We start from the raw sequence: 25,332 nt of genomic DNA, 5'->3' as shown, positions 1-25,332 counted from the left end.
AAACTCTATACAGTTGAATTTTAAAAGAATTGGATTTTTATGGTGATTCCAAATATCTAAAATTCACTAAGTTTAGTGATACCAATTAAAAGAAAGGCCCCCAAAATTCATGCAATTCTGTTGAAATCGCAACATTAGATTCAGCATATCAGAAAACAATTCTGTTTTCCCATCTACGAAAATGTGGAAATTTTTTATATTTTGGTAAAAGAAAGATCAATATTTTTTTTTTTCCAGGGGTAATCACATCGAACCAGCAGTCCTAGAAAATTAAAAGATAGCTTAGGAAATCAAAAGTTCTAGTGCCCTTTTTAAGTTACTAAAAAATTGGAGGGCAGTAAGTCCCCTTCCCATGCCTAAAATATCCATATGATTCAGCATAGTTGAAACATCCAATAACAATACTTTTGGTGGTGACATGGCCTTCCATAGTCCCAGGGTAAAGGACTGTTAGTCATACAAAATGCCCGTACTGTTCACATATAGAATTTGTTATTGGGAAACATGCCAAATATTTTCAGGATATTTTTGTACGGGGAGAGGGGGATTTTACACACGAGAATTATCCGTGGAAAGGAAAGTCTCCATGGAAATTTTCAAGGAGGAATGTTACATTTGATAGGGGGAGGATATCCTGGCATAATTTGAAAAAAGATGAGAAATTAAATATAAAACAAATAAAAAACATGTTCTTTCAAGTGAAAATAAAGAGCAACATTAAAACTTAAAACGAACAGATTTCCTTGTGTACAAAAAAGGCCCCTTCCTCAAACCCTGCTCTTTACGCTAAAGTTTAACTTTTTTGTCCTGATTTTTCAGGCAGGCCTAGATCAAACAGGTTCTGGGCCCGATTGAATCTTTTTGTTACAATCTAGATAGGTCAGAAGTCTGATAAATATCGTTAATTTTGGTTTTTGGAAATGACGTCATGCACAATGTTAGCACATCCTATTAGCACTTCTTATGCCATCATGTAAACATTTTAATATTATGATGCCATGCAGAGCACGAATAAGATTTTTGAGTTTTCAACGCAACAATTATTTATATAACGTAATGTCTGTTGGAAGGCATAAAAAACGACAGTTGCACTTACTATAAATGCTTATTCTTTGGAACCATTACCTGAACTATCAAACGTAACAAGATGTGGCCTGGACCGTCAATTGGGACAAAAATAATACGGACAGCCAAAGCAAATGCCATTGGTAAATTGTCTGAAGCTGTCAAAATCCAAAAACGTGTCAAAAATGAAAATAAAGAGCAAAGACACGGGCAGTTAGAAGTTATGCGAAAACGGTAATTAGAGCGTGTCAAAAAAGAAAGGAAGAACAACCAAACACGCAGTTAAAAGACATGGGACACCGAGCATGAAAGTCAAAAACGGAAATGAAGAGCAAAGACACAAGCAATTAGAAGAAAAGCGGCGGCGTGTCAAAAATGAAAATGAAAAGCAAAGAAACACACGGTTAGAAGACATGCGACACCAAACCTGTGAGCGAGTCAATGAAAATCAACCTGGACAGTGAGAAAAAATAGGGCCTTTTGAATGTCTGTCATATAGCTTCCACTTAACGTATAAAGGCCTTATACGAATTATGTATTTCTTTTTTTGTATGAAGTGTTTTCAAACAAATAATAATATGTATATAATGTGTTTAAACGTGAAAATTTCGTGGATTTCCTTGAAAAAATTTGATTCAGAAAATCAATTTGGTGTTTCTATGGTCCTAATAGACGCAATATAAGTATGTAGAATTTTAGCCCAAGCGTACCTACGCTAATGCGAATGCGGGCGTTTCTAATGAACAACAAACTGGACATGATTCATGAAACATATTTCTTTAGAAACCACCAAATTCCTAGCCTGTTGATAAAATTGGTTCTGAATATAACTGAGATGAGCAGAAGTTATTCTGTATATGACAGGGCTGCCCCACTCCTCAGCCCCTACCACGCTCTGCATATTACAGTTTTCTCGTGTCCTAAAACATATTCGCTTACAGCGTTCCAATTTAGAAAGGGGCTGAGGAGGGGACAGTCTCTATTATGCGGAATAATTCCTGTTTGTTTTAATTGCTAATTTTACTCTTTACCTTGTTTTGAATAAAAAAAACTTTCGTTTAATTTTATTTAGTGATTTAAGCAGTACATAGCAGAAACAGTAGAACATAAGCAGATTTTTTTCACTGATGGTATTGAAAGTTCTGGGATATGTATCATGGTCCCTGGGGACAGATGAAGCACAAATTTCTGAACCTTATGCGCATTCTAAGATTGTGGATCTTTACATTCCAAGTACCATCAGGCACTTTGGTTGGAGATTGTTATAGTTTTAATATTCTTATGGTTTGGAGATTCTTCACGCCACTTCTAGTTCATTAAATTTCCATCATTTCGTCTGTTCCTTTCCTAATACAAATTCCGATTTGCATTTCAACACATATACACATAATAACGGTTCAACAATTAATGACACAAATTTGGTGCATCTGGTCTGCATGTTGGAGAAACATTTTGCTGACCAGTATATTCTCTGTTTCTAAACAAAAAATATAAAGTGTCCTTGCTTTCTCTTCTATAAGTACTCTAAAAACGTATAATGCAAAGACATGCGTTAGAGAAATAAACTTATAATTCCTCTTTTCTACTCTCCTATTCCCTACCAAGATTTTGGGTCAAGTTACCCAACCACATTACAATTATATAAAGTATCGATATGATATCTCAAGCGATTTTTTAACTATTGCATAATATTCACCATTTTTATAACCTGGTACCCCAAAGTGTCTTTCCATGTGTCTCACTACTAGGACAAAACAAGATAGTAATTACAATAGGGGCAAAGACGCAAACACATTGAGGTGGATTGAAAACTTAACGTATTTAACCACTCCCTATCTCTACTATAAAACAGTAAATCCCCCTGTTCCATTCATTCCCATAGTATATGGACATACCATTGATTGCCTGGACGCCCAGAGTGTTTTCAGGTTCACTTCTGGACCTTCCTGCAAATCCAAATTTGACCCACTTCAATCCCAAAGAGTCCATGGAAGTTTCGGCTCGATTTTTTCAGCATTTTTAGATATTACGGACACACTATTTTAGCATATAGGCCCAAATTTACCCCCCGGAAAATCCTCACAGATTTCACCCCCCCTGTTTACCCAGACGTATCCCATCATAATTCTAAGATACCCACTTCGTTGAAAATAGTCCAAAGGTAGAATAACCATGCCTCCGAGTTTGAGAACCCCCTATATAGCCCCCGGGGCAAGAGCTGTAAGCTAAGAAAAATGCCTATTGTTAAGATATAAAGTTTTTATGAGAAGGGTGGTAGTGCAAACTTTGGAGGGGTCAGATGCTTCAAAGGATCTATTTTAATGCCGAAACATATATAAATATACAGATATATATATATATATATATATATATATATATATATATATATATATATATATATATATATATATATATATATATATATATATATATATAACCCCTGTGACCTCTATATAACCCCTACGAGGCACGTACGTTAGCCCACCGGGTAATGTACCCGGGTACCGGGTAATGTATTATATATATATATATAATATATATATATATTATATATATATAGTCCATCTTTTTATGTCAATTTTAGCATTTGGGGTAGTATTTATGCTTTTCAAATCCTTCTGAAGTTAATCTCAATGATTTTTCCTAATTAAAACTGGAAAGAGTGGCAATTTCAACCCCCCCCTCCCTCTCCCAGAAATTGTCTTTGATACTCACTTCATGTCCCTTAATTCTTGGCCATATAGACCAGAAACGAATGGATGTATTCAATTTTTTTTTTGGGGGGGGGTCCAACCTTTTTGGGGCTGAGAAGTTTAAAATATATCAGAAAGAAAAAATGCACCAAAGCCCTCTCCTCCTTCTGATTGCACGCCAAGTTGATGCAATCATTAAATGAAATCTTTGTGTACGGAGATAGCCGAAAAATTTTCACAGTGGATAATCATCGTTGGTATTATAATAATGGTGAAAAGTAACTTTTAATTCAAACCAGGCTTGTGTCTCTAGAGACATAATTCGGTAGGACAGTTTATCGCTTCTTTTCACATAATCTGCTCAGTTAAGCTCAGGCGTTTTTAAAGTGGATTGGATATACTCGCATTCAACAATGAGTAAGTTTTTTACCCTGTTTTTGCAAAAACTGTTACGCATTACTGGTACCTTTGGTAATTATCAGTTAAAGACCCCTTTTTCAAGAACTTTTATCTCAATCCTATAATGAATGCAATACCAACATATTCTATAAATGGTTGAAAAGTCCGTAATAAAAAGTAACAACGATGTAGGAATCTCAAGATGACTTAATAAATATTATTTACATTAAGAGATCCTTGAAAAAAAAGACGTTTATATATGACTTTAGCAGGTACGTACATATAAATTCATTACAGGAAGGGGCAGAAATCTGAAATAAGGAAAGAATTATGCAGAAATTCAAAAATTAATATTGAAAAAACAACTTAAAAAATTAATAAGAATATTTCAAGATTTCTGGGAGGAGCATGATCGAGCTCTTGTGTATGCCTGCTCCAGCCTCCGTGTCCCTATCCTGTGTACACATTTCATCTTTTGGCAATGGTCCCACCCAGGAACTATACAGGAATTTTTGATGCGGACAAAAAAAAAAAACTTCGCTTGGAATTAGTTTAGGTATGCCCCCTGTGTATGTTTCTTGTCTCATCCCTTAAAAAGAAAATGATTTGTATCTACCTGCTGTAGAGCAGATAACGAAAAAAAAAAAATAAAACGAAAAAATCCTCTTTAGTTTCATTTAAAAAAATCACAAAAAGAAGATTAAAAAAGAATTTCATTTAATTTCTATTCTTTTTAATAGAATTTATATGGTTGACCTCAATGCGAGAAGGGCTACAGTTTCATCAAACATAGCTTTTTAAATCAAAATTAACTTTGGGACACCAATAATTGCAGAAGCAGAGTGAAATTTATATGAAATTTTAGTGAAGTATATATGGAATCTATATGAATTTATATGAATTTTTACATGAAGTAAAATGTAAACATCCAAATTAAGTAAACATCTCCACAACATAATGGGAGTTTTCATTCCCGCAAGTTACGCTCATGTTCTCATAAATCTTTCACGGAGAGGGAAATCTACACTCAACATTGAGGTTTAGACAAAAGTTTGAAGATGTAGCTTTTTTGTGCAGAAAGATACGACGTTATTTAACCGTATTCAAGTTTTCGATTTTCGATTTTCAATTTCTCGTTTTTCAAACAGTTCGTGGTAATGATCTGTAGTAAGGAGCGACCCGGCTCAATAGTAACCAAAACTCTAGAAAATGTACCAATAGTTACATCAAAAGAATCGTATTTTAATGTTGGTTTTAAATATATAAGTTTCATCAAGTTTAGTCTTACCCATCAAAAGTTACGAGCCTGAGAAAATTTGCGTTATTTTAGAAAATAGGGGGAAACACCCCCTAAAAGTCATAGAATCTTAACGAAAATCACACCATCAGATTCAGCGTATCGGAGAACCCTACTGTAGAAGTTTCGAGCTCCTATCTACAAAAATGTGGAATTTTGCATTTTTTGCCAGAAGGCAGATCACGGATGCGTGTTTATTTGTTTTTTTGTTTTGTTTTTTTCTTTTTCCCAGGGGTAATCGTATCGACCCAGTTGCCCTAGAATGTTGCAAGAGGGCTCATTCTAACGGAAATGAAAAGTTCTAGCGCCCTTTTTAAGTGACCAAAAAAATTGGAGGGTACCTAGGCCCCCTCCCACGCTAATTATTTTCTCAAAGTCAACGGATCAAAATTCTGAGATAGCCATTTTATTCAACGTAGTCGAAAAACCTTATATCTATGTCTTTGGGGACGACTTACTCCCCCACAGTCCCCGTGGGAGGGGCAACAAGCTACAAACTTTGACCTGTGCTTACATATAGTAATGGTTATTGGGAAGTATACAGGCGTTTTCAGGAGGATTTTTTTGGTTTGGGGGAGGGGTTGAGAAGAGGGGGATATGCTGGGGGAACTTTCCTTCGAGAATTTGTAATGGGAGAAGAAAATTTCCATGAAGGGAGAGCAGGATTTACTAGCATTATTTAAAAAAAAAACAATTAAAAAATAAAAGTGAAAAAGCTTTTTCAGCTGGAAGTAAGGAACAGCAATAAAACTTAAAACAAACAGAAATTATTACCCATATGAGGGGCTCACCTCCTTCTAATACCTCGCTCTTTACGCTAAAGTATTTTCAGTAATTTCAACTACTTATTCTACGGCTTTTGTGATTCAGGGGGTCATTCTTAATGAATTGGGATAAAATTTAAGCTTTAGTGTAAAGAGCGAGGTACTGACGATGGGGCGAATCCCCTCATATATGTAATAAAAACATGAGAATACAAAAGTTCTTTACGTAAGCTAATTTATAAGTTACGTAAATCTTTTACCAATAAAAAGATTCGAAAAAAATTAAAAGTTCTAGTTGCCTTTTTAATTAACCAAAAAATCGGGGGGCAACTAGGCTTCGTCCCCCGCTCTTTTTTTCTCAAAATCATTCGATCAAAATTATGAGAAAGCCATTGAGCCAAAAAAAAAAAAAAAAAATATGCAAATTTCGTTTTGATTATTCCTCTGCGGAGAGCCAAAATCAAAACATGCATTTGATTCAAAAACTTTCAGAAATTAAATAAAAAAAACAAGTTTTTTTAACTGAAAGTAAGGAGCGACATTAAAACTTAAAACGCACAGAAATTACTTCGTATATGAAAGAGGCTGCTTCCTCATCAACGCCCCGCTCTTTACGCTAAAGTTTTTTACTGTTTTAAAAAGAAGAATTGAGAGAAAGAGTCAAACTTTAGCGTAAAGAGTGGGGCGTTGATGAGGAAGCAGCCTCTTTCATATACGAAGTAATTTCTGTGCGTTTTAAGTTTTAATGTCGCTCCTTACTTTCAGTAAAAAAAACTTGTTTTTTTTATTTAATTTCTGAAAGTTTTTGAATCAAATGCATGTTTTGATTTTGGCTCTCCGCAGAGGAATAATCAAAACGAAATTTGCATATTTTTTTTTTTTTGGCTCAATGGCTTTCTCATAATTTTTTATTTAATAGTTTTTTTTATTTAATCGTACACATAAAGTGCTAAAAAATTTCTCTACCGTCCTATTGGCTCCTTGTCTTCAATGGTCCATTTTATTCTTTGGGATCTTTAATAGCAGTAGATGCGTGATTGTACGAGGATAGGGGGGGGGTGGTTGAAATGTAAATAATTTAATTTGGACTAAGAACAACTCCTAAGACTGATTTGCACAGATACATCTATAGTTTTTATATATGAAAGCTATCCAACATTTCTATTTATATGTATTTTTTTTATTATTATTATTAGTATAGTAGTTTCTATTGGAATTTTTTGTCAGTAAATACCTATAGCAGTGGCACATTCAGTGCCACTCAAAACCTGAGGGTAGACAAAAGCTTGAAAATGCAACCGTCTTCGTAGAAAAATGCCAGGTTATTAAATCTTATTGTAAAATTACGAATTTTCATGTTTTTGGTTTTCAGTTTCTCACTTTTCAATTTTCCATGTACATAAAGGGCAAGAAAAACTTTTTCTTCCCTTATTGGCTGCCTGTTTTTATAGGTCAGTTTCATTCACAATGACTTGGAGATCTGTAGTAGTGTTAGATGGGGGATTTTCTGAGGAGCAGGGGTGGTTGTGAGAAGTGAATAATTTAACTAGACAAAGAACAACTTCTGGGACTGACTTGAACAAATGCTTAAATTTATAGTTTTTACATGTGAAAGCTATCCTAAATTTCTGCGTAGATGTTTTTTTTATTCTTAGTTTAGTAATTTTTAACAAAATTTTATTTTAAAAAAATACCTATAGCCGTGGCACATTTAGGATATCTTAGGTAGAGGAGGGGGAGATGAAAGGTAAGTAATTGCATTTATTATTTATTTTTAGTAGCAAAAATACCTTAAAAAAGCGCTAATATAAATTGATAGATAAGTCTTGAATATTCAAATCAAATTTAAAACGAACAAATATTACTACAAAGAAGAGTTTGGCTGCTGTCCCCTTCCCTGGCTGTACAAGTCCAATGCCTGAAACGTCATTTGTAAATGTATTGAAGGCTATATGTGTCTTTAATAGGCCTAAGAAGGAACCAGTAAAATTAAACTAAATTTTTGACTTATGCTAATAATCATTGTTGAAAACATGGCAGCTCAATATTTTTTATTTTACTGTAACTTTCATTCTTTTTTTAATGTTGTAATGACTACAAAAGGAATATTTGTAATATAATTGGTTTTCAGGAAAGCGCAATGACGCAGTAGGTTTTATAATTTTACAGTTAGGGAAGGGGGGGCTAGCCAAACTCTTATTTGAAGTAATTTTTAGTCATTTTAAGTTTGACTTGAATATTCAAGATTTATTCATTCATTTATTATATCTTTTGTATAGATAGATAAGTGTATTTCAAAAACCCACGGGCCATATACACACAAAAATATAAATAAATAACAAACAAGCAAGGAAATTAACAACAGTACGAGTTATAAACACGCACAAAAAACAGAATTCAACGCAAAAAGTGCCTAATCTAACAACAAAAGAAATTAGTCATATAAAACTTTAGTCATATAAATATAATAGTCATATAAATCTATATACACTCCCACTCGAAATATTGTGGTTGGGTTATCTTTTGTATATTTGCCTATAATGACTGTTTGTTTAATTTATGTTTGTTTTGGGTTTCATTTATTCTTTAATAGTAATTTCTAGTGGTTCTGAGATTTTTTACTATAGGAATTTATTATTTTACTATGGGAATTACTATGGGAATACTATGGGAATTACTATGGGAATTCAGTTCTGATCATCTGAATGTAAATATCGCTCTTTACTATTCTTTCAAAAATCTCTTATAGGGAAGTTTTTAAATTAATTTCCGCTCGTTTTTATCGACAAAATTTCGTTTTTCAATATTCACAGTTTCAACTAAATATTTTTCACCATCAAAGTTTCAGTAAAGTATCAAAATGTCCACGCAATTATTTTCAGCATTAAATCTGTAAAGTTAAACACCCCCTTCAACTCTCATAAAGGAAATTAGATTGTGTATAGATGTCTTTGACCTTGAGAATTTATATAAGAGGTGAGAAACAGATCGTTTTAGTATCATTACAATCTGCGCCATTGTAGGTGCACTCCTGATGAATATAAGTTTGCATAAAAGATGTGGGCAAAGGGAGGGTGTAAAAATGGAACTAACTATAGCATGTTGCATTTTTCAAGTGATGTGTTCAGCCCTGTTGGACATTGTGTGTAAAAACACGGACGAAATTTACAAGCAATTTGGTCTTGATCGGGGATACTTTTTTTCCACTTCTCATATAGCAATGGAGCTCATCTTATTAATTAGCCCGAAAAATTGGACTCATTACTGACATTATCAGCACTTGTTCGTCGATATGTCAATGAGGGATGGGTAAGTTTTTTATGGGGATCGTATCTCGGAAACTGATTCACTTGGAGTGAAGAAGGGGGAACAGTCAGGTGCAGTAAACCTTGATATGAATTTGTTCTATCTCTCAGCAATGTCTCACTAAGCTCCACCATGTGGCGATTAAGATAGATTGATGACCCCCCTCCCCCCCAATGGCTTTGGCCTTTGGTGAAAAGGCTGAAATTATTCGTGATAGGATCGTGATGTTGTAAAATATACTTGAATTATTACCAACCCCAATTGCACTTTTTTTACGGTCATTGACCCAGACATGGTACTATTGAATATACAAAAATATTGTATCGAACAAAAATGTTAATGTGGGTAGTGCCATCTTGGAAGTTCCAAAAACGCTCATACTGGAATTTAACTACAATTGTGCTAGGGTACAGTTGTCGGAGGAGGGACGAGTAGAGGTCTATTATGGAGAAAGAGATTTTCTACTTTTGAAAGTTAAAACACAGAACCTACATAATGAATTGGCTAATGGTAAGATCATCACTCCCAACTATACTAACTGGGACAGGGAAGTCTATACAGAGCTGCTCAAACGACAGGATTCAAATCAGCTTTTATTTTTTTTAAATCAGAAACGGGAAGTGACATGATTTCCCGGGGTATCTTTTTGAGTCCGATTGTGTGCTTTATTCTGACACACAACGAGGGGATCAATAAACGTTGCAAAGGAGTGTCTACGGACTTAGTACTAAAGAATTTCGGTAAGGACACATACGGGAACTGTATTGTCAAAAATACAGTTCCACGGTTGAAATTATTGACAATTTGCTCGTTCAATTATAAAACTTTTATATTAAAAGCTGAAAAGAATGCCATGAGTTCCATTTTTGATAAGGTTCATATTTGCAGAGATAATGTAAGGACCCTCCACCACGAGAACTACTTAACTTAGGTTAGAGACGAGCGTGTTCACCACAGAGATAGTCTCAGTGTCAGTAAACGTCTTTAAAAGTTTTCCAAACCTTGGGGAGAAAGAGGGGCTCCACCACGGCATCAGGCTGGAAGGTCTGAGGGTGCCGGTCTCCGTGACAAAAAATGACTTAGAGCGAATATTTTGTTATATTTTATTATCAAAGTCTACCTTTTTTAATGTAGGTTTGTTTCTCTGTACATTCATAAGTTGTTGTTTAATCTAATTTTTTGAAAAAAAATGATTTTAATTCAGTTATTCTTTCATAAAGCAAGCATAACTTTTTTTAATGTTTTTCTGTGCGTATAGATATGTTGCACTTGTTAATTTAAAATTTGCATTCGAAGAAACTGTTGTTGTAATACATGAAAATACATTTGACCCTTAACTGGTCGGGTATTTTTTTTTTAGGTAACTGGTCAGGTGGGATATATATTTACCCCATAACTAAAAACACTTGTAAATAAAAATTATTTCAGATAGCAACTTGTAATTATGTTTAAGCAAATACAATAAAATACAATTGACTTAACATAAAGATAAATCATCTAGATACACTGTGGGCAAACTTCGTTGCGTTGGTCCTTGCAGCACCCCTTTTTACAGATACTGCAGACCCTAGTCGTCTTCCGGTTAGCTGAATGAGGATAAAGACTATAGAACTAATTTTTGCTGCCAAAAATGCGAAAGTTCAGTGTCTGAACTACCTGTAGACTCCACTCCAGCAATATTGAAAACTAAATTTGAACTCTTCGAGGAAGGTTGTTGATAGATACTTTAACTATCAAATAAGGCTTCGTAAGGGATAGTCCCAACTGTGGGAGGATTTGCTAGCGCTGGATCACCTTTTCTTGACTTCTTGTTGTGTTGACAAGTACTCCTATGTTTACGCCTGCAATATCGAGCATTGAAAAGAAGATTACAAGTGGCCAGCGCGGACAGCGACGGCTGGTAATGTAGTGGGCACATTTTGATCTAAACTGTCAACACCAGATTTATTTACGTTTTAAAACTCGACCCTTCCGGCTTGCCTGAGTTTGCATCTAATTTGTTTGTGCTGTGCATTGAATAGGTAAAAGCTACTGATTTGGTCTTCTTAGGCGCGTACGACACAATGGTCTTCCTCTGGACAAAGCCAAAGATTGAGGAATCAGGACCACGATCCCTCTACGAAAGAAACACTGCTGGGAGCTCACGCTTGTTCTTTCTGAGAGTTACAACGTAGGTAGTATTCTGTTCAGCTCGTCAAACAACTCAATCGAGGAGTACCAGTTTTCCGCTGTTATGTTTCTGTTTATGTTCAAGACCGGCAGAGCCAGAGTCAAATTGGTGTGGGTAGGAATGGACATCGACTGTCTGTCTAGCATCTCGGTGGCTTTGCTACAATGTTAGAAGGTATTGGATAAGTAGTAGGCGTATGCATCAGTCAGACACTGTATTTTTAGTCCGTAATTTCAGTCCGTTCAGTCCGGACATTCTGAACACACATTGACCCCTGAAGGGAACGAGCATTTCGTTGATTGTCAAATACTCAGACGGGTTGAGGCTATTGCTGTATTCTGTAATCAAAGCACTAAACAGATTTCTGATAGGAGCTAAACAAGCTTGACGTTGGTGATTCTGAAAACGTCTCTACCGATGAACACACCTATGGGCTTCTTCTATCACGTTGCAAGAGGAACGTCATCTTCGTCCAACGTACTCGGGGTCTGGGGTTTCATTGCATCTAGAGGACTAGTTTCTAGAACTTCTTCTTTGTAAGTTTCGCCTTCTATGGCATCTCCTTCGAAGTCCTCTTCAAACTGAAAATGAGGATCCCTATCGCAACCTTAATCTTAATCTGTTACCTCTTCTTATCTTTTAAGAAGCTCCATTACTTCTTCCTCAGTTAGTTTCTTGTGGCTACTCATCTTTACTTCCAAGAAAAGTAAGGAATGAAAGGGAAAGGCAAAGGAGGGTAAAAATATTTAACTTCTTGGCAAGAAATACTTTTGGAACAGGAGAAATACTAAATTTACTACTAAAAAGGCTGCAAGACCTGGTATAAATAAATGATGGAAGTAGTGCAACCAAAGTCTCTCTATCGAATGTTAGCCATTCAAACTCTCTAACAACTGTTTTCCAAAATGTTTGACTCTGACAGTTTTCATTTTTTTGTTACGAAAGTGGTCGAGTGGGGTTAAAAACCATCCCAGACCCCCTAACCTCGTATGTGAATGGACGCAGTAGGTCGAATGACTCATCAAAGATTCTCCATTGGGTGTTTGAAGATTACACGGAACCACGATGGCGTAGCCCTAAGGATTATTGAGAAATCTCAAAACAACAGTACGAGGGGTAATTTTTTACCCCACCCGACCAGTTAAGTGTTGATATAGTAAACCATTTGATTTTAACTCAGCTGTTATTTTTATTGAATAGCGGTGCTCAGAGAGGGAGAGAAACATAAATTATGTATAGGTTTATAACACCCTTAAGCACTTTTCTCTGTGGACCATCAGTGAGGGGGAAGATAACACTTTTGATGAAAATAGTTTGAAATCAGATTAAAATACTGTTTGCAGGGAACCATCAAACATCAATACAAAATGCATATTATTGCTATAGTGTTTGTCAAGAGCCGGATGATTGTATAGAGATTTATTGAATCTTAAGTTGAATTTATAAAGATATTGAATGTTATATTAAATTCAATTGAACCAAACTCTTGGCTTATTATTGATGATTCAACCGAATCGATAGAGCAACGGTCTAAGGAAATGATTCAATTGTCCACAGACCATTTTCATCTTGAAAAAATTTCTTTTGCCATTGCCCTATACAACCTCTTTCATCAGATTAAATGTATCCGAACTCTTGCACTGAACTCTACTCATTGCATCATGTACAAAGCTGTTCGTGACTCGAGTTACCCCATAACTTTAAACAAACATGTATATCCAGACCATTCTAAATTTCTGCTTTCAGCTTACAGTCAGGCTACAAACAAGCCATATGGGCACATTGTAATTGACCTTAATCAAAACACATCGGAAAAGCTACATGTGACTAGTAATATATTTGATTGTGATGTGGATGAGACTCTGAAACGTAAATGCAAATTTTTGTGAGGTAGGAAGCCTAAGTGCACCCATCACACTTGCTCTTGCTTCAATTTCCAACAGAATTTAGTAAAAGAATACCTACAAAATGAACCCAGCTACACTCTTCATTGAGATCGTAGACTTCACAGTGATTAATATTGAGAAACTAAGGTCTTTCGTCCCCTACAAATTATACAAGCTTATGACTTTGGGTGAGATGCACCGCCAACATAATAAATCCTATAAGTACACTCTATTTGCAATTAGTATTTTTAGTCACTACTACAATGCTATTCAATTGAAATGTAAACGTAGAGAGGAGATTGGAGTTGCTATAGAAACACTACTCGACCGATATTCTTATAGAAAAATTCAGATAGATCAAGGAGGAGAATTTATCAATCCGTTTGTAAAGAAAATTCTACTAAAATATGATCTGAGTTTTATCATAGTCATAGTCCCATTAAGACTTGCATTGAACGAGCGATTGAATAGATCCATTTGTCTTTTCATTTTTCAGCTACTGTACACTTAAATATACTACTTCCTTTATTCATGACTTGGATAAAATAATTCGACTTTACAATCAGCGTCCTTATCACTCCATGTCCAATCCTAGTCCTCTCGAAGTTCGTCACAGCAATTATACACTTGACATTTTCTGTGCACATTCTCTGTCGTTCCATTCAAATACAAATTCTCTCTGGGAGATATGGTTCGAATCAATCATACAAGAAACATTTTTAAAAAATTGAATTACGTATTGTCCACTGAGTTTTTTAAAGTGTCAAAACTGATAAATACTATATCCGTGACCTATTTACCACGAAATAACAAAGATGATGAGTATTTTGGGACGATTAAAAGACTATAAATTGCAAAACGTTAAATATAATGGCTTTTATCAAATTGGAAAAATGTTGAAATTTGAACGCGGGAAGGTAAGAAGCAGTTTTAGTTTTTGGGTGTAACTCTGAATTTGATTCTTGGATAGTTGCTGAAAATATGCAGAGCAATTTCAACTCCTAAGGACGTCTATGTGACAATTATGACCAACATTTCCGATTCCCTCTCCTATGTCTTCTCTATCCTAGGGTTTCTATATGACAATTAAGACCATTATTTCTGATCCCTTCTCCGACAATTTGAAAAAATCACTGATTTTTTTTTACTAAATTCTCCCCCACCTTTCAACTTGAGGGTAGATTTGAAGTTCCTCTTGTCGATTGTATTATCGAGATTACATATGATGATCTAAAATAGGTGCTGGTATATAAGATTAAAGTAAGACCCTTTGAATGACCATCAACACCCGACAATGATTAGGTGACAAATTTGATTTCTAACTATTACCTCTTTGCCATCATACCCTACAAGGAATACAACAACATGCATGAGCTGTGTTGAGTTGTCAACAACAAAATTGCTAGTTGAAAAGACGGTAGTTTCACATTCACACATTCAATGGAGCAGAGGAGAATTTATATTACCAATTCAGTTGAGAATAAAATGTTTTCCCTCAGTGACGACTAACGCGAGGTCAATGGTTTTCAAAATCCTAAGATTAAATCTTAATATTTTAGTGGGTTTATCTATGCAGACCATGCACTCAGTTTCTCCTCTGACAGTTGTATATTTATCTACAACTGATTTGTGGAACCCACCAGAGTATGTGATTCCAATGTTCCCCTTCTACGTATTCAAAAGAGAAAAGGTATAGAAGACAGCGTTTACCGCTCTATATAAAAGATCCCCAATATGTTCCCATAAATACTTCATATTTGAAACTCTGTCAGTTAACACTAAGAACTTAGCTCGCAGATCTCTTAGCTTTAACAAAGGGTCTGTTTGTCATTACGTGCTATTTTCGACTCATTAAGATCTACAGATGAAGAATTTCATTCGTTCGTCCCGACATTAATTGTTATGTTGCTGCTCTGAGTCCTCGTCAAATAAGTCATGGATTGGACAATTACATGTGGCGTACTACAATGTCTGGCTATGGTCTTGGTAGTTATTTTTCTGGGTTTTTTTGCTCTTTACCAAGGGTTGTCAAGAAATAAATTGTACTAGCTGCAACAAATTTTACTGCTTCAACACTACAGGACTGGGTCTCGGGTGAAAATTTTAAGGAGAGTCTTTGGGAAAACAGTAGATCTTCAGGAATTGCTGTTGACGAACAATTAAAATCTCAGCAAAGGGCGAATGGTTTAAAAAGGGTATGTGGTCGCCATACACTCGTAAGTCTCCATCCAAGTGAGAAGCGAAAGGCATGAACTTCAACAGCAATGATTTTGAATAATATCAAGAAAAAAGAAGAACAACAGGAACAAAAGATTGCTAGATCAAAAAGAGGTTTTTTCTCCTATGATGACTTTTTTGAAATAAGTCAGGGCTATGAGTTATGCTAGTTGACTATTGTTAATATATAAGGTTCTTATAGAACATATGTTCTAATAAATTTTGGAGGGAAGTCATTGAGTGTTTTAGATCCCTTTTAAGAGTTAAAAGTAATTGAAGACCAGCCAGTCCCCTCCCTTCAAACCTTTTGAAATGGCAACTTGTGATAACCAAATTTTGAGACAGCCATTCTGTTCAAAATAGTCAAAAAGTCAAACAACTATAACTCAAAGGTAATGGTAAAGATACTCCAAAATATAAAACCACTCCTATAATTCATTATAAGTACCCTGTATGGCGAGAAATCCATGAAAAGCCAACATTAAGTCCTAGGACAAGTAAACCATGTCTCGAGTACCCCCCCCCCTTATAATCTGATAGAAATGTGTCTGTTTCAATACCATGATATAATAAATTATCTTTCCCTGCTAGATTAATGTTTAGGGAAAAAGATCAGATAACAAATGTCTCCGTCCCTAAGAAATTCAATATTAGTATAGAGAGGGTAGTAACCCCTTAAAAACAATGCATAGATATACAATGTATACAATGTATACCATTTGGCGAGTGGCCTCTCGCGGAGATTGATTGCCGTTCCAAGAACAAGTACACGACACAGGGAAAAATCGAAATAAATATGTCTCAAACGCTTGAAAATTCTTGTCAAGTTTCTTTAAGAATTGCATGATTTCAACCATTCTGGTGGTAAAATGGTTTTTTTTTTTTAAGAAATTTGTGTTCCTTTTTTTATGTAAACAAACGAAGCGTTTACCTTTTTATGTTTTTTTTTCAAAAGTTGTTTTGTTTGTTATATTAGAAATTAGTTTTTCACTTTTGTTTTTTAAAAACTAAGCGTTTGTTTTTTCTAAATAAATGTGTTTTTTTTTAACTTTCAACTACAGTTTCTAAGTCAAGCTTTCTTGAAAGTGTCTCATACTTTAAATGAAAATTTTCACAATAAATTTTAAAGAACATGTATCTATGAAACAGAAAGAAACATAGGTCAGAAAGGAGAAAGTCACGAGTGTCACACAACTCAAACTATGACATATCCAAGTAAACAACTCAAGTAATAAGCTTTCGACAACAAACAAGAAACAAAGGCTAGGAAATCTAAATCTGAAAACCGAGGTAACCATCCTAATTAATAATTAAAAACAATTCAAACCAAGAAATAAGAAAGTAAACATTTCAAATAATAAGCTTCAGACATCACACAATCTCGAAACGATAAAAAATCTAAGTTTGAAAAATCTTAAATAGCCAAGTAACCATCTTGATTCAAAATTTTAGACAAATCAGTCCAAGAAATACAGCAAAAACATCTCAAACAATAAGCTTTAGACACCAATTACCCACGGAAAGGTAAAGAATTTAAACATAAGAATTTCAATGGTCCAAATTTCCCATTGTCCGAATTTGAGAGTGTTGGAATAACTAAACATCTAAATATTCGAATGATTACTTTTCCAGTTTTCTAGACGATGGGTGGGTATTTACATGTTTGAATAAACATGTAATGCATGCCACACTGACTATTGTATTAGAATGGTATATGCAAAAATTGTTTGGGTCCCTAGGAAATTCAAAATTGGCATTAATTGTGGTGAATAACTTTCTAAAAAGCTAGTGAAGTGGCCTAAGATAGACTTGCCCTATATCCAGTAACCCCTTGAAAACATGGTCAAAAATTAAACATAAGTATACAATACAGGCATATTTTGTCTCCTTTTCTTAACCCCTTGCTACCCCTCGATATAAAACACCTCCCATTATTCATTATAGGTACTTCATGTGGAAAAGAGCCCATAAAAATTTGAAATTAAGCCTCTAAGATTGAAAATATGATAAGGAATCGGTCCGTTTCAATACCCAGAGATAATAAATTATCTTTCCTAGCCAGATTATAGTCTTACATTGAAAGGTCAGATAAAAATTGTCCGGGTCCCTATGAAATTCAATGTTGGTACACCATGCTAGTATAAAACTGCCGAAAATGCCGTATTGGTACACTATGTTGCGAGTAATCTCCCCTAAGGCTTGATTAGTGATCCTAGGATTGGTACACCATGCAGGAAAGGTGAAACCTTTCCTGCAGACAATCTGTGTCTGCAGACAATCCTTTCCTGCAGACAATCATAGTACACCATGCAGACAATCTGTAAAAATATAGTCTAGAGCTACCGTGCGATAAATGCTAGCATATAGATGTTGATATTTAAGTTGATTTTGCACCAATATATTCAGTCTTTGAGCCCAAAAGTGACAACAACAAAACTCACAAAGACCTACTGCATGAAACTGCGATAAAAACATTGTATGACTCAGTATGGAATAAATAATATTGTAAAGAGAATCGTCATTGCCATATAAAGAGAGGACATGATTAATTATTTATGGAGCAGATTCTAAAACTTCTAAAGTTGTTTAATGATATTAACAATATATAATATTGTATATGACACTGCTTCATTAAAAATGTTCCTTTGTGTTATATTGTTGTAATTTTGTTTTTGGGACATTTTTTTCAAGACAACAGAATTTCTCAACAATTTTGACATGTTTTATTTTGTAATAGCAGTTCACGTTAAATAAAACACTAAAAAAAACACAGCTAGTTGTCGCAGAACTTTTTCTTTAATTCAGTGACACATGAACAAGATTTTCTTAAAGGAGAACAGGATTTTTCAAAAAGTAAGAAAATGCAAGCCGAATTTTCTCCTAAAATTTTAGGCATGGAAACAGAATTATTTTCAAAAATTAGAGACATTTGGAGAGGATTTTCAAGTCAGAGACACGTAATCAAAACTTTTCTAAAAGTTGGAAACAGGTTAATGGGATTTTTCCATGGTCAAAAACATGCGAGTTGGGTTTTTTTCCAAAATTTACAAACAAGGAAACGTAATTTTTTTTCAAAAGTCAGAGAAACATGAACGGAGTTTTCAAGTCAAAGAGGCAGGAATTAGGTTTTTCAAAAGTCAGAGACCGTTGAAAGGGATTTTTCCAAAGTCAGATACAATTGAGTCCAATTTTTTGAAAAGTTAGAAACATCAAATAGACTATTATTTCAAACGCCAAAGACAGATAAACAGAGTTTTCAAAATAAACAGACACATGAACGGGATTTCTCAAAAGTGCGACACAGGAGAAAGGGATTTTAATTTACAGAGCTTAGAATTTCAAAAGGCAGAGACAAGTGAACAAGATTTTTTAAGGTCAGAAACCTGTGAACCAGATCTATTTTGAGAAATTCAGAAAAATATGCAAACAGAATTTTGTTGAAAAGTTAGAGATACGTGACTGAAAGTTTCAAAAGTCAGGGACACATGAATGGAATTTTTTAAAGTGAGAGACAGTTCAATAGGCTTTATTCGTAAATCAGAGCCGGGAAAACCTGACTGCATCAAAAAGTTAAGAACTTTGCAAATGTAATTTTTTCATAGTTTAGAGAGAGGTGAAAAGGATTGTTATAAGTATGTGACGCATGAATGGATTTTCTCAAAAGTAAGGAGCAGGTGAAGAGGATTTTTTTCAAAGTAAAAAACTTGCAAAACGAATTTACTTTAAGGTTAGAAACATGCTAACATTTTTTTTTCAGAATTCAGAGACAAGTGAATGAGATTTTAAAATATCAGAGACCCATGAACGAATTTTTTCAAAAGTCAAAGACAACCGAAAATTGTTTTCATAGGTATTAGACGCATCAAGCAAAATATGGGGTTTACACTCGATATCTTCGAAGCTCATCTATCGCAACAAAATCATTGCTATCCTAATCTTCTATGTTAAGAGTGTTTCTTGGCATTTTCTCTCAAGCAAAAAATAGAAAATTTTCATATTTTGAACATATGAGTTTCAATCAAATTTAGGTAAAACACTTTTTGATATTTTTCAATCTTTTAGATTACTTTAATGTGGAGCGCTTCTTTCCAAATAATTCAGATGGATTATATTTACAATACAACTTTGAGGAATATCAACAGGAAATTCAAAAGCTTTGTTTTTTACAAGGCTTGTCAAAAAAAGGAGTAGAAGTTTTAAAACGGTGGTTTTATAGACATAGACATCATCCCTATCCAACAGAGGTTGAAAAAAAACAATTGTGGCGAGAATCCGGCTTATCCATGCTCCAGGTAAGCAGGATCAGAAGATGTGTTTATTTTAGTTGTTTCAATTATGCTTTTGTACATGTTTTACCAATTTTAGTTTATTTAGTTCGTATTTTGTAAATTGTTAAATATTTTGTCTTAGCGTCATCAGCCTTTCTAACTTTTATTCTAGCCAAATTGGAAAAATCTTATCTGTAGACTTGTGGAAGTGCAGACTCATGAATCGTCATGAATAGTTTAACGCAGCCACTTATCTCTAGAAATCTTATGGTGTGTTTGGGGGGGGGGAGGTTAATAGGGGTTTCTATTCGGAAAGTCAAGGAGTATGAGCTACTTATAATTTTTTTTTTGAATTATTAGGGAAACTGCCACTGTTTACACTGCCAAATGTCTTAAAGAGGATAAGCTGAGTGTAAAAAGGTGGAACTCTACCGGTGTTATGAAATGGTTTTGGGTCTCTACTCCGCTATAAGTACCTGTCCTTGTCCCTATACTTGATAGGAAAATCCTACTTGCTTGACTTAATAGTGGCATCAGAGTGGACATTTAATTGGTTTTCCAATCTGCTCTAAAACTGTAACTGTTAACAGCATTTTAGGGTGTCCTTGGGATGTGGCGCCCCTCAAAAAAATTATAGCTTAGTAAACGACACAGCATTTGCACTGGACACTGATTAATGGATAATTCCTCTTTGATTTTTTTGGTTTTCTTAGCTTTTGGATGGAGTGAAAAACCTCTTCTTAGCAAAGTTCTCCATTATGGACAACCCTTTTGTGATAGTATTATACTTGTATGCAATATTATATAATGAGTCAGACGTAAACGGCTCGAGGTTGTCTGTTCAGGATTTTTACTTTTATTTACAGAGGAGCGTTGTCGAGTGGGGAAAACCATGTTGTGACCTAAAAGATGGGCCCAGTACAGCGTAAAGCCTACATTGTCTGAGGGACACAGGGACTTTTTGCTGTCCGCTTTTAAGCTGGCTTGAGCACTTCGCTTACACTTGCGAAAGCACACAAATGCCCGTCCTGAACTGGCTGTGGGATCATTACTTTTCCAAGTCCATAACAATTTAAATGATTTAAAGAATAGAAGATTTTCAACTTGGAATGTTTGAAATTAAACAACAACTATCGTATTAATGTTTTTAATTAAAGATTCTAGACGCTTCAAATTATTAGTAGTCTCAGAAACTCACATCCTATCCTGTAGCCAGCTAGCTTAAGCACTTCACTTACACTTGCGAAAGTACACTAATGCCCGTCCTGCACTGGCTGTAGGATCATTACATTTCCCAAGGCCATAATAATCTAAATGATTTAAAGAATAAAAGATTTTCAACTTGGAATGTTTGAAATGAAACAACAACTATCGTATTAATGTTTTTAATTAAAGATTCTAGACGCTTCAAATTATTAGTAGTCTCAGAAACTCACATCCTATCCTGTAGCCAGCTAGCTTAAGCACTTCACTTACACTTGCGAAAGTACACTAATGCCCGTCCTGCACTGGCTGTAGGATCATTACATTTCCCAAGGCCATAATAATCTAAATGATTTAAAGAATACAATATTTTCAACTTGGAATGTTTGAAATTAAAAAACAAATGTCGTATTAATGTTTTGCTTCAAATTATTAGAAGTCTCAGAAAATATTAGAAATCACATAGATCATTATTAGAAATATTTGAAATCAAATTATTAGAAGTCACCTTCTAGGTTAGAAAATTAGTTGATAGAAAATTTATATACTAAAAAGGATAAGGTATAAAGGAAGGGATTCGGATTCATGATGAATAAGGAAGCGGTCAAGTGATGTTTAGCACTTAAGCTATTAATAATAGAATGCTAGTCACTCGTTTATTGACTAAGAAATGAAGCATATCGATTATAGCAGTATATACCCCGATCGCATCTACGCCTAAAAATAGGAGATATCCATTTACTGGAAAAAGAAAACTCACACTATTCACCATTTGTCAGCCAAGAAAGGCAATAAGCTTGGAAGGGCAAGCGAGGTTATCACCCTCAGCTAATTAAAACCACGTTCATATCACGCTCCTCAATACAAAAGAAACTTAGCTGATGAAGGAAGAAAGGAAAAAACAGAAAGAGACAAGAAGGAGACAGAAAAAAATTAACAACAAAATAAATCAGGGAAATGCTTGAATTGAATGACAACCTGGAACGGGCCTCACATCAAAATCACTCACGAGATAAAAGAAGCTTTTTTGCCCATGACATGAAAGCCGGAAGACTAATCACATTTTTCACATCCTCGGGTAAATTATTCCAAACATGGGGACCATAACAGCGAATCACAAAAGATGCCCGTGTGGTACTTTTAAACTCATTAGTTAAGTTATTAGCTTTTCTTGTATTATGATCATGACGGTCTCTATTAAAAGTAAAAAGACTTTCAAAAGCAGGGGTGACCAGGCGATTCAAATATTTATACGAGGAAATCACGACTTGGTAATCTCGAATTTGGGATACATCCATTAACTTATTCTTTTTAAAATGCTCATGAGCAGGAGCCTCATCAGAACCATAAAATTTCGATAATAATTTTACAGCTCTATTCTGAAGTTTTTGTAATCTTTTGAAACATGTCACAAAATTACTTGCCCAAATCGAGAATCTTTAGCTAATATATTGACAAAATATAGAAAAATAAACCATTTTTAGAATCTTTTTTGGGACTAGATTTTTTATTCTTAATTAAGTTAATAGAGAAGAGGAGGGGCCTGAAAAAGAAAGTGATAGATAATATGAAAATAGAAGGAATACAAAGAAAGATAGGAATACAATATTGAAACATAAATCACAAAAGTATCTAGTAGAAGCCATTGATAAAATCGCCGAAGGCCTGGAAGACACAGCTAGGAGGCTCAATAGTAAAATATTGTACTAGCATTTTAATAAATTGTGAAGGAATAGTCAATCTCGACTTGTCTCAGTTCAAGATAGGAATCGGTTAGGATTAATGATAATCAGGAAAAAGTTAAAGGGAGATGGGCGGGGCATGTTTTGAATGTGATAAACGTGATAGAGTAACAGAAAAACAATATAAAAACAGATGAACAAGTTTGTGACACTTTGGATGTGAAGAAATATTTTTTAGAAGACGAGTTAGTGACAGTACTAAAAAGATTCAAAAATAATAAGGTACCAGGTATTGATATTATTGCAAATGATTTTTTCTACGTATATGATGATTGTGTTGATAGAGACAAGATACTGAAAAATATGAATATGATTCTTGAAAAAAACAAGAGCTACCCAGCGATTTAAGAAATGTCAAATTGAAACCCTCTATAAAAAAGGATGATAATAGGGAGGCTGGTAATTATAGAGAGATTCGCTTTCATTTTAATACCATACAAATTTATTTTGATTAATTAGGTTGTTGATTAAATTCAAATCATAGCTAAATCTCTGAATCTCGAAATGGGGGTTACTCCCTAGGATAAATCTTACAGGAATTTGAAGTGGGGTTTACCCACACCTGCATTATATTGATTTGAAATATTGGATTTTAAATACATTGTATCACTGTGAAACGTGATGATTTAGGATTGGCACTGTAAGTTATAAAGTAATAAGTTATAATAAGATATAAGTTTATTAATCCACAAACATAAACAAATAAATAAATTGAACAACACTTTTGCGCTGGACAGAACCTATGCAAGGCCGAGGATCACTAATTTGTTCCTTGGACACCTTGTCAATCATCCCCCTTCTCAATTAGAGGATTTCCCATGTTTGAACTCTTTTCTGTTATCGATCATTTCTTAAGTCAATAGAAAATGTCATTATTCCAAACAGTAATGATCTGCTTTCAACCTTCATCTACTGTATTTTACGAGAAAGCCAGAAAAATTTTTTTTGGTCTCACCATCATTCAAATTTCAAAAGGATCTAATATCGATTAATATTTTTCTTGAAACACGGTTGTAAACCTAATACATTTGAGAGTCAGCAATTTAAATATCCTATCGTCCTATTTTCCCTGCTTAGGAATGCCTTTGTATTTTTTCTCAACTGTTTCTGTCGCACGTTAGAATAAAATTTGTTGTTTTTGCAACTTTTCACCACCAATAAATATTTTAGATTTTTATTACACAAATTTTACTTGACTTAAGTTATTACAAAGACATTTTTACAGTTTTCTTTTTCATTTCAGGTTGAATATTGGTTCATGAGGGCTCAGGAATATCATCAAAGAACGATCCTATTAAGTCAACAAACTACTACTGGCGATTCTTCGTCAAATAATTCCTATTACGGGTCATCAGCAACCAACAACCACCAAAATCAAACCACTACCCATCGTGAGTTACCAACGACATCTAATTACGTCGAACCTCAAATTGAGGCCTCTTATTCACTAAGATACCCTAGTGGATATGCTTTTAATGGATCATATGTTCCCCACCAACACTTGGAAAGAAGAATAAGTCAACATGAAGGTCAATATCGACGTCGTCGACCCATTGAAGTCGAAGGAGTATTTAATCAGCCAAATACTACTGGTGAATCTTCATCATACAGCTGGTCGCCAGTAACCGAGTCAATACCAAACACTAACCGTTACCAGTTCCGAGCTACTAATAATGCCCAACCTCGAATAAATCCTTCATTTTTACCAGGATACCCAAGTGGATATCCATCTAGGGGATTTTATGTTACCCAAGGAAATTTTGGAACAAGGTTCAGTCGTCCTCCGACTCCACCTAATGAGCCTCAAAATAGCACCTTACAACAATATATCGATAGGGTTGTCGAAAATGTGTTATTAAATTACCCCTCTTTGTAATTTGGTGCTTGAAAAATAGCCAATAATAAAATATTCTTTAAGAAATAGTAGAATGTATGAATTTTAGAGTTATAAAAATGTTTCAGAGTAAAATTCATAGGGTTAGCTAAACAAAATAGGAGGAAGAGTGATTAAATGCATTTTGATCAAATAGTTTCAAACTACACTTCAGCAGAATTAATTCAGTCAATCCCTTTCAAAAAGCTGTCTCATATACAGAGCTGAAATAATTTTCTAATCCTTAATTTAAAGTGGAAACGATTGATATGAAAAGTTTGAAGCAGAATATATTAGAGACCAAAAACTCCACTTCTTAAATTCAATATAAATAGAATTTCTAGTTCAATTGTTTGTTTTTCTCATTTTTCCCCAATAATATGTTTATGATCATAATGTGTATGATGATACATCATTTAATAAAGGTACTGAGTTGCCTGTTTTAGAAC

At 34.5% G+C, this 25,332-nt stretch overlaps 1 protein-coding gene across 1 annotated transcript; it reads left to right on the top strand.

Annotated features, from left to right (window-relative positions):
- The first annotated feature begins 4,031 nt into the window (after positions 1 to 4,031).
- LOC136028360 (uncharacterized) lies at positions 4,032 to 24,931 on the top strand. Its single transcript, XM_065706146.1, has 3 exons — positions 4,032 to 4,175; positions 19,860 to 20,089; positions 24,254 to 24,931. The coding sequence occupies exons 1-3, from the start codon at positions 4,172 to 4,174 to the stop codon at positions 24,884 to 24,886; spliced, it is 867 nt and encodes a 288-aa protein (XP_065562218.1). The 5' UTR covers positions 4,032 to 4,171; the 3' UTR covers positions 24,887 to 24,931.
- Positions 24,932 to 25,332: the final 401 nt, after the last annotated feature.

The sequence above is a fragment of the Artemia franciscana genome, chromosome 6 (assembly GCF_032884065.1).
Source record: "Artemia franciscana chromosome 6, ASM3288406v1, whole genome shotgun sequence".
Lineage (NCBI taxonomy): Eukaryota > Metazoa > Arthropoda > Branchiopoda > Anostraca > Artemiidae > Artemia > Artemia franciscana.
The sequence above is the reverse complement of the archived record's forward strand: the minus strand, read 5'-3'. Positions and strand labels throughout refer to the sequence as shown.

Coding starts and splice junctions, on each gene's coding strand:
- LOC136028360 (XM_065706146.1), top strand. Junction 20,090..24,253: donor CCGGCTTATCCATGCTCCAG/GTAAGCAGGATC, acceptor TTTTCATTTCAG/GTTGAATATTGGTTCATGAG.